This window comes from Epinephelus lanceolatus, chromosome 9 (genome assembly GCF_041903045.1).
Source record: "Epinephelus lanceolatus isolate andai-2023 chromosome 9, ASM4190304v1, whole genome shotgun sequence".
Taxonomy (NCBI): Eukaryota; Metazoa; Chordata; class Actinopteri; order Perciformes; family Serranidae; genus Epinephelus; species Epinephelus lanceolatus.
The window spans coordinates 23750742-23770040 of NC_135742.1; the positions used below are offsets into that span (position 1 = coordinate 23750742).

Below are 19299 nucleotides of genomic sequence, written 5' to 3' on the forward strand. Positions count from 1 at the left end.
CATCAAATTGTTGGCAACAAATTTGACTGGTGTATAAGCAAAGAGTGGCTGCTGGCTGCCAGAGTGTATGGCTATGATCACTTTATACAGCTGCATTTTATACAGCACTTTCTTGAATCATTACAGGAATTTGCATGGCACTAGTATTTTCTGTGTGTCTTTTTGTAAATTGGTTTTATAAAATAAACAAAAAATAGTAGGATGTAAGAGTCAATGTTGTTAATGAATGCCTTTCATGATATATAAAAACACATGAAACTAATCTTTTTGTTAGAAAGTGAAAATGTTCCCCTAAATAAAATATCGGGCTAATAAACAATGCTAGCAGGGGCACAGAGCAAAAGTGTTCAGCATCTAGTTTAATACAAAAGAAAATTCAAATCAATAGCCAATCATACAGTATTTAGATGGTTAACTAGTAATTCAATTGTTTTTTACAACAATTCCTTTGTTCAATAACCATAAACTGTTTCAAAATATGTTTAAGATATAATTTTAACCAGGTGGACCCCTGCCAGCATGTAGCCCATGGCACCATCAAACACAGAGCTAAGATGAATATGAAAGAGGAGGTTATTAGCTTTTATGTCCGGGGGAAAATGAGCAACTCATCACAAATAATCTGTATGGTGGTGGGTAATTGAAATTGAAAATGTTGATAATATGTATTAATCACTGATGTTCAATGAAGACAAAACTTCTTACACAGTTGCATGTTGTCTCCCATAATTTTGTTTTGTAAAGGTTGATTTGGTTTTACATTCAGTTTTAGTGTTTAAACTGGTGCAACGTATTATAGATGATGATGCTTACATCCTACTGGGTTAAGGCACAGTTGTTTGAACTGATGATTTTCAATAATCCAACATTAGTAAAATCACTAATACATAAAAAAAAAAATCATTTTTACTTCCTAAATGTAACTGGCTGAAAAGTAAAACACATCAGTTAAGCCAATGTGTCTGTAGCTTCGAGGGTTTGTTCTTACCTGAGCCTGTTCCTTGTACGGCTGCAGCTCAGATACCAGCTTCTCAAGGTCCTTGGTTTTGTCCTTGGAGGAGGAGAGCTCCTGCTTCAACTTGTCAGCCTCACTCTGCAGCGCCTCAAGTTCCTTCGCATGGAGCTCTGAGGCCTGAGAGAGGGATTTTTCTTGTGAAGCCTTCAGCTCCTCAACCAGGGCCTCACCTTGTTTAACAGCCTTCTCCTAGAAAACAGAAAATAAGAAAGAAAATAACTGATCACATTAAAGCACTTATCTACTTGTTTTGAAGCAGCTTTTGACGGAAGGTCAAACTGATCTGAAAATGGATGATTTTGCATCGTAAGTCAAGTTTTACACATTTTAATGTCTATGTAATTGACAGTAAGTCCTCAATTAACTGACATTTAAAGGCATACTATGTAGGATTTTGAGAGTGTACAGATTCATATAAAATTAATTCCACTTAATCAGCACTTAAAAACCACTAGAAATGTGTGGTGGTGTGTTTATCTGCTGAGACTCTGCCCTCTGCCTGTATTTTCTTCTTATTTTGCTGTATTCGGGACGTTTCTGGGCAAAATGCACAGGTGATGTCACACAAATATAGTAAGACAAAATGCCAAACGGACAAAGCTCGTTCCAAAACTAGAGAGGATCTGGGATCCGGGTTTGACTATCACTGGCAACACTCTTTACAAACAGTAACCAACTATCCCTACATAATATAACTTTAATTCTAAAACACAAACACATTTTTTGTGACTGCCTAAAAATACTAACCAAGTTAGTGATCTTCTCCTGAAGGCCACTCAATTCAGACTGATGTGTTTCTCTGGTTTCTTTCAGCTCCTGTTCTCTGCGGGACTGTTCCTGCTGGAGTTGTTCATTTGAATGTGCAACCTTCTCCTTCTCCTCTGATAGCTGACTCTGTAACTCCTCAAGTCTCCTGAGAGATGACAAAAAGAGAGTCCATTTGAGGAGGTTGTTCAGTGATGAGTTAGATAACTGAATCAATGTCAGCATGGATTACAACAAAGGCGAGAAATTTGACTTTCCAGTTCTGACAGGACTGGTGGAGCAATGATGTAATATATGAGCAAAGATTAATGAAATGTGGTACCTTTCTTTCTGTATGAGATCTTCATTCATTTTGGTCAGCTGTGCAGAACTATCACCAGAGGTCTTCATCATGTCTGAAATATCATTTTCCAGCTTGCTTTTATCCTTGGAAAGCTGCTCAAGTTTTTCGTCTGCGGCCTTGAGCTTCCTCTCCAGCCCTGAATAAAGACAAGACGAGTTTGTTCAGAGGTTTTAAGGATTACAATTCAATAAGAAAGGAAAGAAAAACATATCACATACTAAGCTTTATGTAAAACACTTAACATGAGTGTAGCTTGTAATGTTCTCACCAGCAAGTTGACTTTTTAGAGACTCTGATTCGGTGGTCAAAGACGTGCACTGCTCTTCCTTCTGACTGAGCTTCTCAAGTGTTTCTGCAAAAAAGAAAAATCTTACATTTTAGATTCTTGATGCCTTTGGTTTTTCCGCTGCCACTAATTTGCCTTTTTCAGTTGCAAAGACATGACTAACTAAACTTTTACAACTGTCTAAGTCATTTACCTTGCATAGTGTTTGATGATTTAGTCTGCTCCTCAGCCGACTTTTGTTTCTGTGGAGGAAAATGCATTTGCATATTTAGTCGTGAAATCAGCTGACACTTTGTACGATATATAAGCGGATGTTAGCTCATTGCAAGTATCATATCAGTATATGTTGGCAGATATATACAAGACATTGCAGTAGGGAAATGCCAGACATGATGAACGTAGTTTGTTTTTCAAAGGCCACTGAACATGAAACAGACCAGTGACTTCAATTAGTCCTAATTTTCAATCCTTATGCAAAACACGTACTGTATCCACATCCAGAATTAAACCATAAGCCTCACCAGGTCTCCCAGCTCCTGTCCCAGGGCATCCTTCTCCTTCTGCACAGTTGTCAGACTCTGCTGTAAAGAGAGGACTTCCTGCTTTTGGGCCTCCAACTGTGAGCTCAATTCACTAACCTATAGCACACGTGAGGTAAAAATTACAGTGGACAAAAGAGATAAACAAACAAGCAAAGGAATATACTCATCAAGACAAAAAATTAAAGCTGGAGTGCGGGACTTTAACATAAAAATGAATGTCCGTTACGTTCAAGCCCTTGCCAAACAAGTTTTCACAATAATGCTGATTAAGCCTTTCGCCGCCTGGGAAAGTTCTCTGTATTTTGCACTATGCTGGAGTTGTGGTGTCTGGTGTCTGTTGTGACATTCCTGCACTGGCGCACTGGAAGTGATGCATTTTACACCATACAGCCAGAGCTAAAGAGGGGCAGAAAGGGGAAGAAACAAGCAGCTAGGAGTATGGTGAGGGTGGACAATCCTAAGAAGCACTGAAGAAAAGTTTCTGGAGTGGAAGCTCCAGAAATAAAAGAAAAACTCTGCATTTAGAGGAAGCATTTAGGTGGGGGTCAGGGGAGATGTGGTGAGCTATTAGCACAAGTCAACAGTGTTTTTGTAAATTGAATTACTCTGAATGACAGGGAGGAGACAAAAGTCCTGCACGCCAGCTTCAACAAAACAATGACCCCCAATCATCCAAACATGCCACGATGACCAAACTACAGAATAAAGACACTGCTTTCCTCAAACATGAGACACACTGTAAATGAAGTATTTCAAATGGTCAGGAGATGAATAGGAACCCACCTTTGCACCCTGGTCGGTCCCTTGGCTTTGAACCACTTCTAATTGACTCTTCAGGGCCACAAGCTCCTGGTTACCTTGTGCTACTTGGCTGCGCAGAGCCACCATTTCTGACATCTGCTCTTTGGTTTCTCTGTCCTTGTCTTGGGCCTGTTGTGCCAACATCTCTTCTTTCTCCTCAAGCTCCTTCACCCTAACTTCAGCAGCATGAAGTTTTCCAAGAACATCCTCCATCTCCACAAGGTGCTGCTCCTCTGTTTTTTCAACGCTGGACCGGAGCGACTCCTCCAGTCGCTCCTTGTCCTCAGTCAAGGACGACAGTTGTGCCTTCAGTGCCTGCATCTCCCGAGTGCAGGCTGCGACATCACCCTCGTGTTTGGCTCCAGCCTCCTCTAGAGCCAACTTGTGTTCCATCTTCAGCCTCTCTAGTGCACTTTTGGTTTCAATAAGTTCTTCTGTCTCGGCACCTGCGCCTTTGCTGAATGACACCTTCAGCTCCTCCATGGCTTGCTGGTGAGAGGCAATAGCAGATTCCAACTTGGAACGCCACAGTTCAATAGTGTCAGCATTCTCCTTCTCAGCCTGGCTTAAGCGCATCTGCAACTGTTCGTTGTCACCAGAGAGCCTTACAGATGCAGCCTGCAGCTGGGCAGCTGCCTCGCTGTGGGTCTTTTCTTGAGCTTCTAGCTTCTCCTTGTAGTTTGCCAGCTCTTCTTGCTGCTTAGCCTCTTGAGAAGCCAATTGATCCCTCAAAGAGTTTATCTCTTCCAGAAGGGGAGAAAGAGCAGAGTCTGAGTCCTTAGAACCCTGCTGGGTCCCGAGACGCAGCTGCAGGTCAGCCACCTCTCTTGTTCGCTGTGAAAGGTCCCTCTCAAGGTCCATAATTCGGGATCTTTCCGACACAGTAGCAACCTTTAAAAGCAGAAATCTTATATTCAAAGATGCGTCCCAATCTGTCATACTGAAGCACCATGTACAAACACTTAATCATACTTTACTGTTACTTAACAAATGGAAAACTACTTTGTAAAGTGCAATTACAGACAACAATGCACTTAATAGTACGACAACTGTTTAATTTGCTTGCTTAATGGGAAGTGCATGAAAAACACTGACCCTAAAACCAAGGTGTTATACTGACCTCTAGTGGCTATAAACGGTATGATCCAAATAATGAAAGTGAACACTGAAAGCATGTATGGAGCTATAGCTGTGTGTACAATATTTTCCACCATCCATTATGCTAACACTATTAATCACTGAATTAATGCCATTACTGACCTCATGATTTAGATGAGGCATGGACTAAGAAAAAACCCTCTGGGAGTACTGATATGTTCCACTATTTTTATGTTAATCCAGTTACTTTAGCCTATGCTCCAAATCTATTGTTGATTCTAAACTTCTCAAACATGCATCTATTTTTGCTACTAATATCTAGTTGCTTGGTTAATTAAATCATTAAATTAAAATAAAAAATTTCTTGATAAGAACCTCTAGAAACTATGATCCAATTAGCCAAAACATTAACACCACTGACAGCTTAAGCGAATAATCATATCATTAGAATGCAACATTTTGCTGGGAAATCTTGGGTGTTGTCAATCATGTGGCTGACACTTGACACACACCACCAATCAACTGTGATAGATCAAGTACACCCCCTTATAGCAGTCACCCCCAGGGGTCCTGTGTCCAGGCCTGGACAGGTCAGAGGCCCCGCCCTAGATCAGATTCAGCTCTGACCTGTCGAAGCCTGGACACAGGTTGCTTGGGCTACCAGCACGTCACACAGATGTTCCATTGCATTGGAACCTGAGGAGTTTGGAGCCTCCAGCCTTCAGGTCTTCGACATGTCCCCTGGGCCATTCCTGAGCAGTTTTTGTGGTGTGACATGGAGCATGAGGGGTTGTATTTGGTCTGAAACAGTGTGGAGCGTGTCAAGTGGCATCCTCTTGAATGCCAGGACCCAAGGTTTCCCAGCAGGATACTGCATTGTAACGAGATGATCAATTATTCACTTCACCTGTCAGTGGTTTAAATGTTTTGGCTAATCTGTGTATATTTTTCCTACTACCCCTTCTGACTACAATACCCTAGGGGAACACAAGGATGCATAGTCTGGGAGGTGGAGCAGGTTTTAGACTAGCAAAACGCAGGGACACCAAATAAGCAGGACAAATGGATGCTGGGAAGGACTGGGGAAGTAGAACATAGGATAATCGAGAAAATGATTCGCTGGGAAAAGGGAAAAGTTTGTCTGTCTGGTTAAGCAGTGATACTATTAAAGCAAGAGTGAGTTCAGGTAAATGCACAAGTAAAAGAGCCGTCACTCAAGACAGCTAAAAGATGCATGTGGTAATTTTTGGACAGTTTTAACAGAAGTCTGTACTTTTCAACGCGAAGAATTTTGAGTGCATCAATTTAAATGGAGGGAGGATTATACTTCAGAAATGGTTACAAAATTATTCTGTGACTAATGCCACAAATTGTGGTGCTACATTTATGAATCTCTCTTTACCCTGGATGGACTGATTTAATCATTTAAATAAACCTAATAAATGCAACACTTCGATTTAAGGATTAAGAGTATTATTATTATAATGTGAAGCCTGAAAAATGCATTGGTGGGACTCAACACAAGCCCATACAAGGCAACGCTCCAGTTACTGCCCAGCACCTCTCTGCACCCCTTGCAAATTTTTTGGCCACTCTCCCCGGCACAGGCTCTCTTTTCCAACGCAGCACACTGCAGAGCAGAATTCATTACCCTAGTGTCTTCTAACTCTCTTTGGAGTTTCTCAGCTTTGGTCTTTTCAAAGAGTAGGCTCTGTTCAAGCTCCTTAATGTGGGCATGCTCCAGTCTGGTCTGCGTCTGTTAGTAAACAAGGGGGAGAGGAAGAGAACACACCAGTGCCACCATCACATGCCAGCCCAATGCAGACAGAGAGGGAGGGAGACAGGAGAGAGAGGATGGAGGGGTTTGGACAATGATTATGGTGATGTGGTGTGTATGTGTGTGTGTGTTTGTGTATGAGTGTGTGGACGGGGGATTGGGCAAAGGGTATTGGGTGGGGGTGGGAAGTGATGGATGAGTGAAAATGGGAAGAACACCCCATGCAGAACTTTTAGGCTGCACCATAAACAGCTGCACAAAGGGAATTTTGTGAGAGAATGGTGGGAAATACAAAACAAGCGACAAGAGAGGGGGCCATGTGTTATGGATGTGCAGGATGAGTATGTTGATGGAGGCAGTTTATAAGTAACCATGCAAAATTGACACCTGGTGAACAAAGCACATTGATTGTTATGATACAGAGAAAATTTGATAATGTGTATCAAGCCAGCAAATAAATTAATTGAAAATGACTTCACCACATCATGGAGAGAAAGCAGTGATGGCTGTTTCCTGACCCCTATATATGAATGCATTATTTTACAGAACATATCTAATGTTGCAGAATTGTCATGTTCACTTAACAATACAAAGTCAATTTAAAGACATTTAAATCCTGCATTGTAATGAAACCCAAACCCACATGATTATATACCTTACCAACCTTAAAGCCTGAAGCAATACCAATAACACACTGCTTTCTCGCTTTGGTGATGAGGCCATTGTCCACAATGTATATATTAACTAAGAAACCACCAGTTATCAGACCACCATGTGCAAGATTCGTGACCAACTTAATCAAAATCAATCAGTAAAGCAAAAGCTGAGGCTGTCAGGCTCAAGAAACAGAAAGGATTCCCATTTAATTTCTTGCTATTGTGTCTTATGACTACGGGTTTTATGGCAACTTACTGAGGCATTTCCTGGCACAATTTGTGCTTATTCTCTTACATGTTGCCCCGTGTATGTTCTCTTAAAGTTTTACTTTAAAAAGGGGAACAGCACCCATTTTAGATGTTATGCCAACAGCCTATCACAGGTCATACATTTGGTCCTCCTTGGACACAATCTGACAAAATGACAACATGATCTCACAGAAATACAAGAAGTGACCACAACCTCTGAGCACCACATTCTGCAATTACATGCGAGATGTAAGATCATTAAGTGATGTAAGTAGTTTCTTTTCACACAGGAAACAAACAGCAGTCTCCCAGGTGAAAGTCCGGTGTTTCTTTAATCCAACCACAACTCCAGCCTACTCCCTACAAAGAATTTCTCACTCTTTATACTACCTATGAGGTCTTAACCAACGTCCATTGTGATACACCAGAGAATTCATGTGTCCACCCTGACCAAGGATCCCAATTGACTTCCCATTAGCACTGTTTCTGTGGTTTCAGTACGTGATTTTAGCACAGTATGTGCCGCCACCACCACGCAAAACAGTGTCGAGAGGCAGGAGTCATTTCACAAATTTCTGTGAGACCGGGTTGAAAAATGGACTGTTGTGCGTGCCTAACTAACTGATATATCACATTCAAAGTTAATGAATGTGGCAAGAAAAATGTGATTTTGAAACTACAATTCATTGTAGGGTTCACTGTACATTTCCTGGGTTCTTATATGCACTCACTGTTCATTGACCGTGGACTAGGTATAAACTATAATTTAACCTGGCACATCTATCCTTTAGTTGCAGTGGGCAAACTGAATTCAGGTCTGTGACTGGGCAGTGGAATGACAAGGGAGCATCTCCAGTGGTTCCATGCTGAGCACTGGACCAACACGAAAGACGAGGAGGAGAGGGAAGAAGAAGCAATAACACATCACATCACTGAACAGGGAGGCACCGAGGGTTAAAGCACAACATTAGTACACCTTCAACAGCTTGAAGTCAACAAAGCATTTTTTAAGTCTGGCCTATTAGGAGTGTTGTTTTATTTTGTTGGTGTCTTTCAAGCTGCATGCAAGTTTTTAATATATCCACAGCTGTGAGTAAGTCATAAACTGTTAGTATACAAGTTTGAAAAGAAGATAAAGGGATATTCTAACCCTGTGGCCCTCAATTTAAACATCTATTTTGAGCATGGAGGCCTTCGGGGGTAACTGAGATGGTCCCCTGTGTAGCACTGTGGAATAAATGACAAATCCTTTGATCAGATATGAACACAGATACCACTGGACCCCAATACTCTGCATATCATAACTTGGGATGAGAACATGACTCACTTGTGAGGACAACAACAAGTAATCAGAGCCTACTGTATTAAATGACTCTATAACATTATGTAAAGGAAAAAGCAAAGCGCAGGTCCTTTTGGGACAATCCCCCTAGCTTTGATGATTAACACGGACAATATGAATAATCACTCCTATATATATATATATATATATATATATATATTCCTATAATGGACCAAACATTCAAAACAACATATAAAACATTAATCTCTACATTTAGTCTTTCACTAAACCAGTCCCAGAACTCATGGATATCAGGCCTGGATACGTGTATTTCTAGTTTGGGCATAGCTTGGCCTTGTCATCAAAGACAGAGCCTTCCTGCACCAATGGGTGCATTTAACAGCACATCTTCTAATGCAAATTAAAGCCAATATCAAAGTGATACTGCAGAGTGGGTAGTGTCCACTGCTAAGATAAATGAGAGATAATGCAAATGCTCTGTCTGGGCTCAACTGTAGCTCTGTGACAAAGAGTACCAGTTAGTCTTGCGCAATCTTAAATTGCATTGGACCTGCACCCAAGGAGACACACTGATGTCAAGTTAAAAAAGAAAAGAAAAAGAACCACTTTATTGTTATGGATATACAGCAAGGTGTATGTGAACTGAAACTGAGATTCAAAATTTAGATTTTCAATCAGCGTGACAACTGCTGAGTTTAAAAATCTACTTCTGTGTTTAGTACAAATAAAGATGTTTGGTTTGCAGTGATTTAATATAATTATATTGATGACTGTTTTGTTTTTAAGCACAAATTCAATAAAACGTGTCAGTTGAAATGGTGTGGATCTGTGCTGTGCATTTACCTCCAGGTCTCCTTTGGTAATGCAAGCTTCTTCTACACGGAACTGAAGGTCCTCCACCTTCCTATTCAACAGAAACAAAATAATCTTGCTCTCAACAAACTGTCCCCATAAAATCAAAACAATAAATACTGACTATCATGGGTGACTCTGTGTCTTTGACTGGTCATACCACTGGTTATCCTTACCTACGCTCCTCCTCCAGCTGATTCAGCAGCTCGACTTTGTCTTTGTCCGCAGCTTCTACCAAGGCACGTAAATGATCCATCTTGGCCTCCATCTTCAACAGAAAGGTTGATATTTGACCAAAAAAAAAAAAAAAAATCAATTTAGATGACAAGGCAACTCTAATTCTCAGAGTAATTAAGTATCCACATAGGGGTGATACAGAGTGTTAATGCCGAACCACTGGCTGAGCTGACCTGCTCCCGATCATCCCTGAGCAGGCTAATTTCTTGCTCCATCTCTCCAACATGGCCGGTGGCCTTGGCAACCTCGGCTCTCTCCATGTCCCTCTCAGCCATAAGCTGCTCAATATGCTGCTGCTTCTCCTTCAGCGCCTCCTGCAGGGCTGTGGTGCCCGATATCTTACGATTATACCGTGATGATGTCTCTGTTAGCTATGGAGAGACAGAATATAAGCAAGGTCAGACTGGTGAGTAAGCACAGCTTTCAAAAATGGATGAAACCGTGTGTGTCCATGTCCCACCAGGCCTGTGCGGCTGGGCTTGGCGCTAACAGAAGATGCCACAGAGCTCATGGTACTGATGGAGGAGGCACTAGGGCTTCGCTTTAACCCCGATGGTGTCGCCACTACTTTCCGAACGGTTGTTTTTGCTTTGGCTGGCGTCGTGGAGGGGAAGCCGATGCGTGTGACTTTGTGCACTGGAGCAAATAAGCCATACTTGGGTTGGCACTGGAAATATCTGGGGACACATAATGGAATACAATCATGATAATGGAAGTCAGAGTGCACATTTTTTGTAGTTGTTTATAAATCCAGTGGCTTTTCTACCTTGTGCCTGCCACTGCTCCATCATTCTTTCCTAAGGGCTCATCCAATTCCACGCCACACCACTCGCCTTTGGCAAAATCTGTTTCTCCAAGGAAACGTACCACTCCTGCCTTGGTACCACCAACCTGAGAAAAAACACCAAACATTAGCCAACATTTAATCTCCTCAAAAGATAAGAGTGGCCTAAAGAGTAATCAGCTTTGCCTGGTAATAAACCCTGAGTGAGATAATTCCATCAAAGCAACAGAAACAAACATGTACCAGCTCTGAACAGAACGAGGCCAAACTGTCAACATGTGACACCAAATATGTTTTTTTCTTCTTTCAATTATTTAAAACGCACACTTATGCAAGATTGACATGAAGCAAAGTTTGGCAGTGAGCACTTTTCTTTGCATAAGAAATGTATAGGACTGCATTTAATAGTGTTAGGGATAGATATTTGGTGACATGAAGTGGAAGAGATCGTGTTTCATGTGTTAAGATTTCTGAAATTATATCACTGATGAAGAGGAGGGTTCTGATAGGCCTTGGTCAGACGGCCAGTCAAAAACAGTTTTTTGACATATCCAGATTGATTTTAGATACACATGAAATGGTTTTCTTTTTTGAAAATCAGATCTACACCACATTTGGAGGTGGTCTAAAATTCCAGATTTCTACAGACGCATCTGGGTTTGGCTTCTCTAGCTGGTCAAATCATATTCAAAGTGTCATTAGTGTCACTCGCAACGTGACACACAATGACAATGTCAGATCCAGAGTGACTAAGTGCTGAGCAGAATCTATGACGCTACTTGCAGAGTGCTATGGAGAACAACACAGATGTGCTTCGCAGTGCAACTGTTTGGAGGGCACAATGATGAACCTCCATTTTTCATGCTTCAACGTTGGAAAGCTGCATCACCTGAGTAGCTGTGTAGTTACTGACACCTATTGTTTCCACAGCAGCTCATGCAGCTAGATTTGTGATGTCTGGAAACACAAATCCCATCTCATCACTTGCAAATAACAGTGTGGACAGTTTGTCTCAAAGATCTGATTTGAGAAACAAATCTGATTTGCCTGCAGTCTGAACGTAGCCTTAGCCATATGCTAGAACATCCAGGAAAGAAAAAGACATCTTTATTCTGTTTGATAATGTAACAAACTTTACCAATACTCGGTCACCCATCTTCAGTTCCCTCTCCCCCTTCTTGACTGATCCAGTCTCAGAGAGGTTGGAGACAGATTCACTGTTCGTGCGTGCGAGGTTGGAGGATGGTGTAGCTGGTGTAGCTGGCGTAGTGGTGGATGCCTTCTTGGTTGCCGTGGTAGTTGAGGGTAATGTTGATTTTGTGGTGGGTGTATGCGAGGCTACACTCCCAACTGAAGGGGTGGGTGATGCCGCGCGGGAGGTGGGTGCCGTCTGAGTTCCATTAGCCTCCCCCTCTGTGCGAGACAACTTTGATGGGCGGGTAAATATTCCTCGCAGGGGTTCACACTGGAAGTAGCGCACCCCTGCCACCGACCCATCATTCTTCCCGATTGGCTCATCTAGAACGATTCCTGCCCACTGTCCTGGGGCAAACTGTGCCTCTCCCAAAAACTGAATGTAGCCCGGCTTATTCCCATTCACCCATACTCGCTCCCCGATCTCAAAGTTCTCCCCAGCACCCTGGTCATCTCCTCCACTGGCACTTGCAGCTGATTTGTCGGCTGCAGCAGCTTTAGCGCCCGCTGAAAAATGAAGAGAGAGAAAGAGAACAGACAGTCTTAAAAATCCATCGAGTGACTGATGTGTGTGAAAAAGAGAAATGTCAAAAATGCAGTGCAAAACATTGCAATATCATCCAAATTGTTTAATGTGCCTCTGTTTTTAATGTGCTCTCTTACTATCTTGGAAAGCCTTCGTAAAACAACATTTCTACATGACTTCCAGTTGTCAGGGTCTTCAAATCAAATTCTACAGAGACAATAACACTGTTGTGGTGAGAGAAATCTAAATGTTTCAAAAGCTGGTTTTATTCATGTATATGATTTTGCTGAAGTTAAAAACACCAAACATCAGTTTGACTGAAGATGAAACCAATTGCTCATCTGGTTAATTTTATGTTAAAATATATGAGTGCACAAAAAAGGTCTTGACTGTCATGTTATTTCTGGTGATTTAAGCCAGCATCTGAAATACCATAAGCCCAGTCAATTAACCTTGCTTTGTTAGCTCCACCACAGTCTCCATTAGATGTAATTTATTTTTCTCCTTGTGGTTACATGTTAAACTCACCACAAAGAAAACAACTGGATTTTAAACCTCACTGTTTGATGGGATGTTTACTGTGCTATGAGATAAAATAGCTGGAGGGCGTGTCTCATTTTTCATCTATCAGCTCTATCCACCCAATGAATTGCCTTATTTGGCTGTTGTAGCTGAAGCCTCCTGCAAACTGGGAAGACTATCAAACAGAATGACCCACTTGGGATAAATAAGTTTTCTGAACTGAACTGAACTGAACTGAACTGAAAAGAGACTACTGCATGAACCCACAGAAAACTCTGTTAAGCTACACAAGCTGGAAGCAAGAACAATGTAAAACAGGTGTGCCAACAAGTACAGAGAAAGTGTAACACAATGACTGACGTACTGTCACATTTATGAACCCTAGAGGAATGGGAAAAGACAAAATCAACTTGGTTCCACCACTCAAGGTCACATTGCACTGCCACAGGGGGGCAGCACATGGGAAGATTCTTACCTGTGCTAGGGTTGGTCTTGGGGGCTGCTGTCCCAGGTGGCCTAGCTATCTTGCTGGGCCCTTTGATCCCACTGGGCTTGGCTGTGCTCATGTTTCCTCCTGTGATCTGCTAGACCCACAAGGCTTGTGTCCGTCGGTGGGTACAGACTGACCCCAGACCATCAAAACAACAGGTTGCAGCTCTGTGACGGCAAAGCTTTTCTCTCCTCACCCAAATCAATTAAACAAAAAAATAAAAATAAAAACAAACAAAAAATGTTCAACAAAAAGAAAAACCAGGAAAAGGGAGGAGGGAGAAAAAGTGCTGCTCACGAGAAGGACCCTGTTTGGAAGAAAAAAAGAAACATTACTTGACTTCATTTAGGGCTACTACATTATATCTGTACTGAGTATTCAACCTATTAGCTAATTAACAAGACATTGAATTATTCAAGTTCATTATTCATTTAGAAAAATGTACTATTTGCTGATTTTTCCTGCCTCTGCTGTGGGTGGCAGTGAAAGCAGAAATTTAATTTGGAGAGAACTAATAAATGGCAAGTAGTACAGATATGCCTTGAAGACATTTCCAACGACTTTGCTTTTGGTGCTCTGTTAATGGAGGCATTTTGTTTCTGTTGTGACAACAAGCTCCTCAGCACACAGCACGTCACGGTAAAGACCTAAAAATACCCCGTCTAAGGCCAGCCGATATGCAGTCTATGTTACCGCCATCATGAACTTCTGAATAGCTCATCATCAGTAACCTTGACCACGATACACGCAGTAGTCCAAACGGTCTCTCGCTCAATCTGTGATTCTGGCATATAAAACCATGTAAGTCTGGTTGGCAGCTTTTTCTAAAACAGGATTATTGTAGAAACAAGACCACCATCCGCACCAGATTATCCTGTTTGTCAGATTACCTCCTATAGGAACTAGATTGGCTGAATGCACTATTCAAACACAGTCCCTGTGTTGTTTTTAGTCTGACAATATGACTGAGTGTGGCATTGAGAAAGGTTTTTATACACCTTGATTAATTAAATCAGGCTGGAGCAAAACTGCTGTCAAAATGCTGACAAGCTTTGAGTTTCAGGCCAATCTACTGTCAGATCTGTAGCATTTCAGCCTATTTCAGTGGATGATTACATCACACTGACAAGGTTTCTGCAGAAAATGTGCACAGAAGTCAAGGACACCAAGACTGATGCTTTATTGTGTGATCACAATCACTAAGAGAAAACTACACACATGGAACCTGAAACATGGATGAGCTGCTTTGTCAACGACATAATCTAACAACTACTGGAATGTGTATGTGTACAAACATGCTTCTATGAGAACACCATATTACGGCATTACATTTGGTAAAAATTTGCGATTAGCAAAGAAATATTTTAGGAAAATATGCATGAAAGTGTTCATCAAAAGTGTTTTCCATATTACTGAATTTTGTTATTGAATTCCACACGCTTTTTATCTGCCTGTAAGAGAAAAGCATCTCTTTTGGATAGATATCAGGGTTGGTGTGAATTCTGTTCTTGGAATTTGCTTTAGCACCTTATGGGTGAGAACAAAGAGCTTACTTTTTGGGCTAATAAGGGTGAGTGACAATAATCATTAATGTAATCATTTTTTGTTGCACACCGCATGATAGTCCATTAAAGCAATGCTTTTACTTATCCTGAATATTACCACAGGCCATGTAAGTTGGCTTGGATATTGTCAAGGAAAATGGTTTCATATAATTATTGATTTTAACGGTTGCAGTATCCTGGGGCAGAGTAGCAAAATGTTTTGAATGTTCTGAATTGAGAGCTTGGTTGGAAGTTAGGTCAGTCTTAAACCCTTTAAATATACACCTATAAAACAGCAAATCAACAAACCCAGTGCCTCCTGCAAAGCCAACTGTTTAGAGTCAGTTTTAAGTCAGCAAAGATGCTTGACCTCACACGAGGTAGAAATGTAACATAGAACTTGTTCAACAGCATCATACAAACATACCTTTCATTCCTGAAAGGGCCTAAGAGCTACAGCATGTAGGCTCACCACAACAACCAAGAAGGCACGCTGTCACACACCCTCCTAGATATTTCTCAGCGGAGAATAAAGGGTGTCCATCAGAAGCCAGTGACCTAGTTCAAATGCAGCGTTCCAGTTTTCTCCCACTGTGCCTTTGAATGATACTGACTAGTGCCCTCGGGTCAGGAGGAGGCCAGAGAAAGAAAGCATTTCAATGGCCCAAGACTGCATCCTGGAAATTAAAGTCACAAAAAGTCCGTATGTGACCATTTAAATCTTTAGCAATTCATTTAGCACAAAAAATAAATAAAGAAAAAAGTCACCGTCTGTATCAATATCTCGTCTGATTGACCCATACGCCTGTGGAATATGACCAAAAGTGTTTCTAAAAAGTCAACTGTATTATAATGCCTTAGTAGAACATCACCGGGCTTTACTCAGACTGTCTTGTAAGCATTAGCCGAGGATGTTTCAGCTCTGATTGGTGAGCTAAAGTAGTCAGCTGAAAATGATCCACTTAGTCTGGAGAATTTCCCACTACAGTGATGTTAATCTTTTGCCTCTGACTCTCACTCTAATCTGCAGCTAGGAGGAAAGCCAAATGCCAATGTTTTGCAAAAGTTTAAGGGAAATAAAATAAGGTTGATGTATTAAAAAGTAAAATTCTTAAATAGATTGAATTTACTTAGAGATAAGCTACACCCACAATCCTTGCAGTCTGGCTTAATTTTTTGTTTCCGATGTAAACACACAAACAGAAATGGCTGAGCAGATGTTAGCCTGTAAAACAGAACTGAGATTTACTGTACTTCTCAAAATGACTGCATAGACATAATCAACTTCCATGTTGGTCATGGAAGAAGTTTATGTGGTCAGAGTCTGTTGGACACACTTTGTGAGGATGTCACTGTTCTCCATTATTGAAAGCACATTGGGGAAAAAAATCCTACAGAATAAAACTAAACGAACCTGCAGATGAACACTGCTACATTAACTTGCTGACTATCCAGGGCGCAGTACTTCCACCCTAAATACTTCACTTAAGCATATCGTGCTGACTACAGGAGTGCAAAACCACTTATGATACAGACGTCAGATGAGTCTGCCTGCATGTTTTGTAATAACAGTCAACAGTAACAGCATTTCAGCGTCCCAAGTATTTGTTAACTGATGGGAGGGTGTCACTGGTTACACAAGCCAGGGGGCTTTCATTCCACTCTGTTTTTCTGTAGCCTAATATTAGTTGGTGACTACAAGAATATTGAAGCACAAACAGGTTTCATAGGAATGTTTTTACACAAAGTCCAGCTATGACTGATCTGTCTACAGTCTGAGCTGCTGAGGCATCCCTCTCAATTTATGCTTCTCACAGGGAGTAAGCAGGACATTTTTATGAGATCTGTAAGACTGATACAACAAACTGACAGCTAAGTTTTGCCAAAAAAGAACAACAACAGCAAAAAGAAGCAGACCTTTATGTCATCAGAGGTGTATACTGATGTAATCCGTACTCCTACACTCTGCTTTTGTCATCACAAGGCCAAGTCAAGCTCTGGTTCTTCCTTTTTGAGGAAACATCTGCTGGGATGATTACGTAGGCCCCTGCTGGCACTGACTGACAGAGGAAGGTGTAAAAAAGCAACAGGACGTGAGCTCAGAATAAAGAGCCTGAGGTATCCTGCGTCCTCAGTGTCTGTTAATTCACCTGTTTTTAACAAATGAGACATTAAACCTTCCTTACAAGTTAGTACAAATAAACACTGCCCAGTCCTATACAGAACCTGGCGCTTACAATTGTGCCCAGACATAACTGAGACCTGAAATAATAAAATATATGGTTGTGTGGTCAAGTTTCCACTGTGGTCCAATGTACAATCCAGACTTTCCAGAGCAAATAAATCCTCTTCAGCTCCAAGAGCTAATGTAAAACCATGCCTGATGGTTTCCACTCCAGTGGGTTACATCAACTAATGTGATACATGTATGACAAAATTGTAGTTATACATGTTTATCTGACTTCTCCACAAATGTAAGCCACTCTCATATATCCAGAGCCATATAGCAAAGTTCAAAACCAACAGAAATCTCACAGTTTCAAGTGATATTGCCTTTCCAATTCCTAAGAGCTTTAGTCTAGTAAATCAGTCCAAACAAGTTTAACTGCTTTTAATCTGAAACAGACAGGCTTAATGATAAATGCCTAAGTCACGCCTTTAAACCGCAGACTCTATCATCGCACCTCTGCTTCACTGACACATTTCACAGTGTATCTGTGCAGTTTAGTAAGTTATCCTGTGATTTGGGAAACGAATTGGCCTTTTAAACGTGCCTCGCCTTGTTGCCTTTATAAGAAGCTAACGGACTGAGAGCTGTCGATGAGGTGGCACATCTGGGTAAGAGAGGAGCCTGTAAAACACACCATAGCAGCTAACTTACCTCACTAGCTACATCGGCGTCTCTGGTGAGACAATATCCAGTTTATGATGAATTAAACAGGTAACGTTAACATCCACATGTTCAAACACCAGACTAACACACTGGTGTAAGCACACCGACTGGAGCAAATTCCCCAAGTCCAAAAGTCTCCGCAATGTCACCGGAGCTCCAGCAGGGCATACTGCTGCTACAAGTTGGGAGTCATCATAACAAATTGTTACAGATTGTCACCTGTAAAGATAGCCTGCCGTATAACGTTGTTGTAATAAGCAGCCCGTTGACTGTGCTGTCACCTCCAAATGAACCCCAAGCTGTTATCACGATAACAATAGGCGTGATTAGTTGCTAAGTAATGTTAGCAGCGAGGCCCGAGCAATACAGCGAACCGGTGGTCGGCACCGAGAGGACTGGTTAGCTAGGTTAGCTAGCTAAACTAACACCTCAACTGCCGTCTACACCACATGAAGCACTTCCACCTCGCGCGGTTAGTTTCCTGGTTTATCAGCGGCAAACGGACGAGCAAGTTTGTGGAAATACGTGACCTCGGCGTGGGCTAGCTAATACTGACCTGATGTGTTTCTGTACAGCCTACGTCTCCTCAGGAAAAATTACACAGCTAGCAGGCTAAGTGGAGAACTACGACGACTAACTGCTGGGTTCAGAGACGGGCAGGCACAGCCCAGTGTGTGAGCTGTCTGTCCAACGGCCGACGGGAACGTCAACGATAGGTGCCGACCAAAGATGATATGTTCAGTGAGATGGGACACTCCTTCACTTCTGAGAGCAGCAATTTTCGGACAAAAAACTTTACTGTTACAATTAGGAAATGAAAGAGAGTCACTTAAAACTACATTTGGCTTGAAAAAAATTTCCTGGAAAGCCACAGATTTTTACTACAGGAGTGGTTCAAATGTGGTAATATTGTCAAACAAACAATGTTCAAGCACACAACGTGCAAGTAGGGAAGTAGTGATTAAGCATACAGTGCGTACAGTGCTGTATCAATGTTTAGGATTGGACCAAAATATAATAATAATACCAGAATTTTAAGATCAAATCTGAATTCTGACAAAAAAAGCAAAAATTTATTCTAAAAAATCCAAGCAGTTAAAACACCAAGATAATAATAGACAGCATTTTGACTTAGAGAGGAACACCACCTAAATTAAGAATTCCAATATCATTTTTTAATGGCTTAGGGAAGTTTAATCAATATTTGTGAACATGAGCTACTCTCTTTCAAAGCCAACTTGTGATGTCATTAAGTATAAACTGTGCATTCCAATACCCATGCTACCATACTATATAGTATGTCAGAATGAGATTTAGCATACCAATACATAGTGTGTCAAATGCAGTATGCCAAAAATACCAGGATGTTCTACTACATCCGGTCAGATTTTCTAGTATGCAAGCCAGCATGCTTTTCTGTCT

General features: G+C 41.4%; 1 protein-coding gene across 5 annotated transcripts in view; it reads right to left on the bottom strand.

The window, feature by feature from the left end:
• Positions 1-18573, bottom strand: part of clip1a (CAP-GLY domain containing linker protein 1a) — a 29105-nt gene extending 10532 nt beyond the window's left edge. For 4 of the 5 annotated variants that reach the window (XM_078170695.1, XM_078170694.1, XM_078170692.1 and 1 more), the window contains exons 1-16: positions 18434-18573; positions 13426-13747; positions 11847-12409; positions 10691-10815; positions 10385-10601; positions 10098-10295; positions 9864-9955; positions 9679-9739; positions 6502-6606; positions 3735-4643; positions 2931-3047; positions 2603-2651; positions 2392-2475; positions 2103-2259; positions 1763-1928; positions 989-1204 (exon numbers count right to left, since the gene is read on the bottom strand). In XM_078170695.1, the coding sequence (XP_078026821.1) occupies positions 989-1204; positions 1763-1928; positions 2103-2259; positions 2392-2475; positions 2603-2651; positions 2931-3047; positions 3735-4643; positions 6502-6606; positions 9679-9739; positions 9864-9955; positions 10098-10295; positions 10385-10601; positions 10691-10815; positions 11847-12409; positions 13426-13516 (3150 nt within the window). In that variant the 5' untranslated portion in view covers positions 13517-13747; positions 18434-18573. Of the gene's footprint in view, positions 1-988; positions 1205-1762; positions 1929-2102; positions 2260-2391; positions 2476-2602; positions 2652-2930; positions 3048-3734; positions 4644-6501; positions 6607-9678; positions 9740-9863; positions 9956-10097; positions 10296-10384; positions 10602-10690; positions 10816-11846; positions 12410-13425; positions 13748-18433 lie in introns of those variants that run through there. The other variant, XM_078170693.1, reaches the window with a different exon arrangement.
• Between the last annotated feature and the right edge of the window lie 726 nt (positions 18574-19299).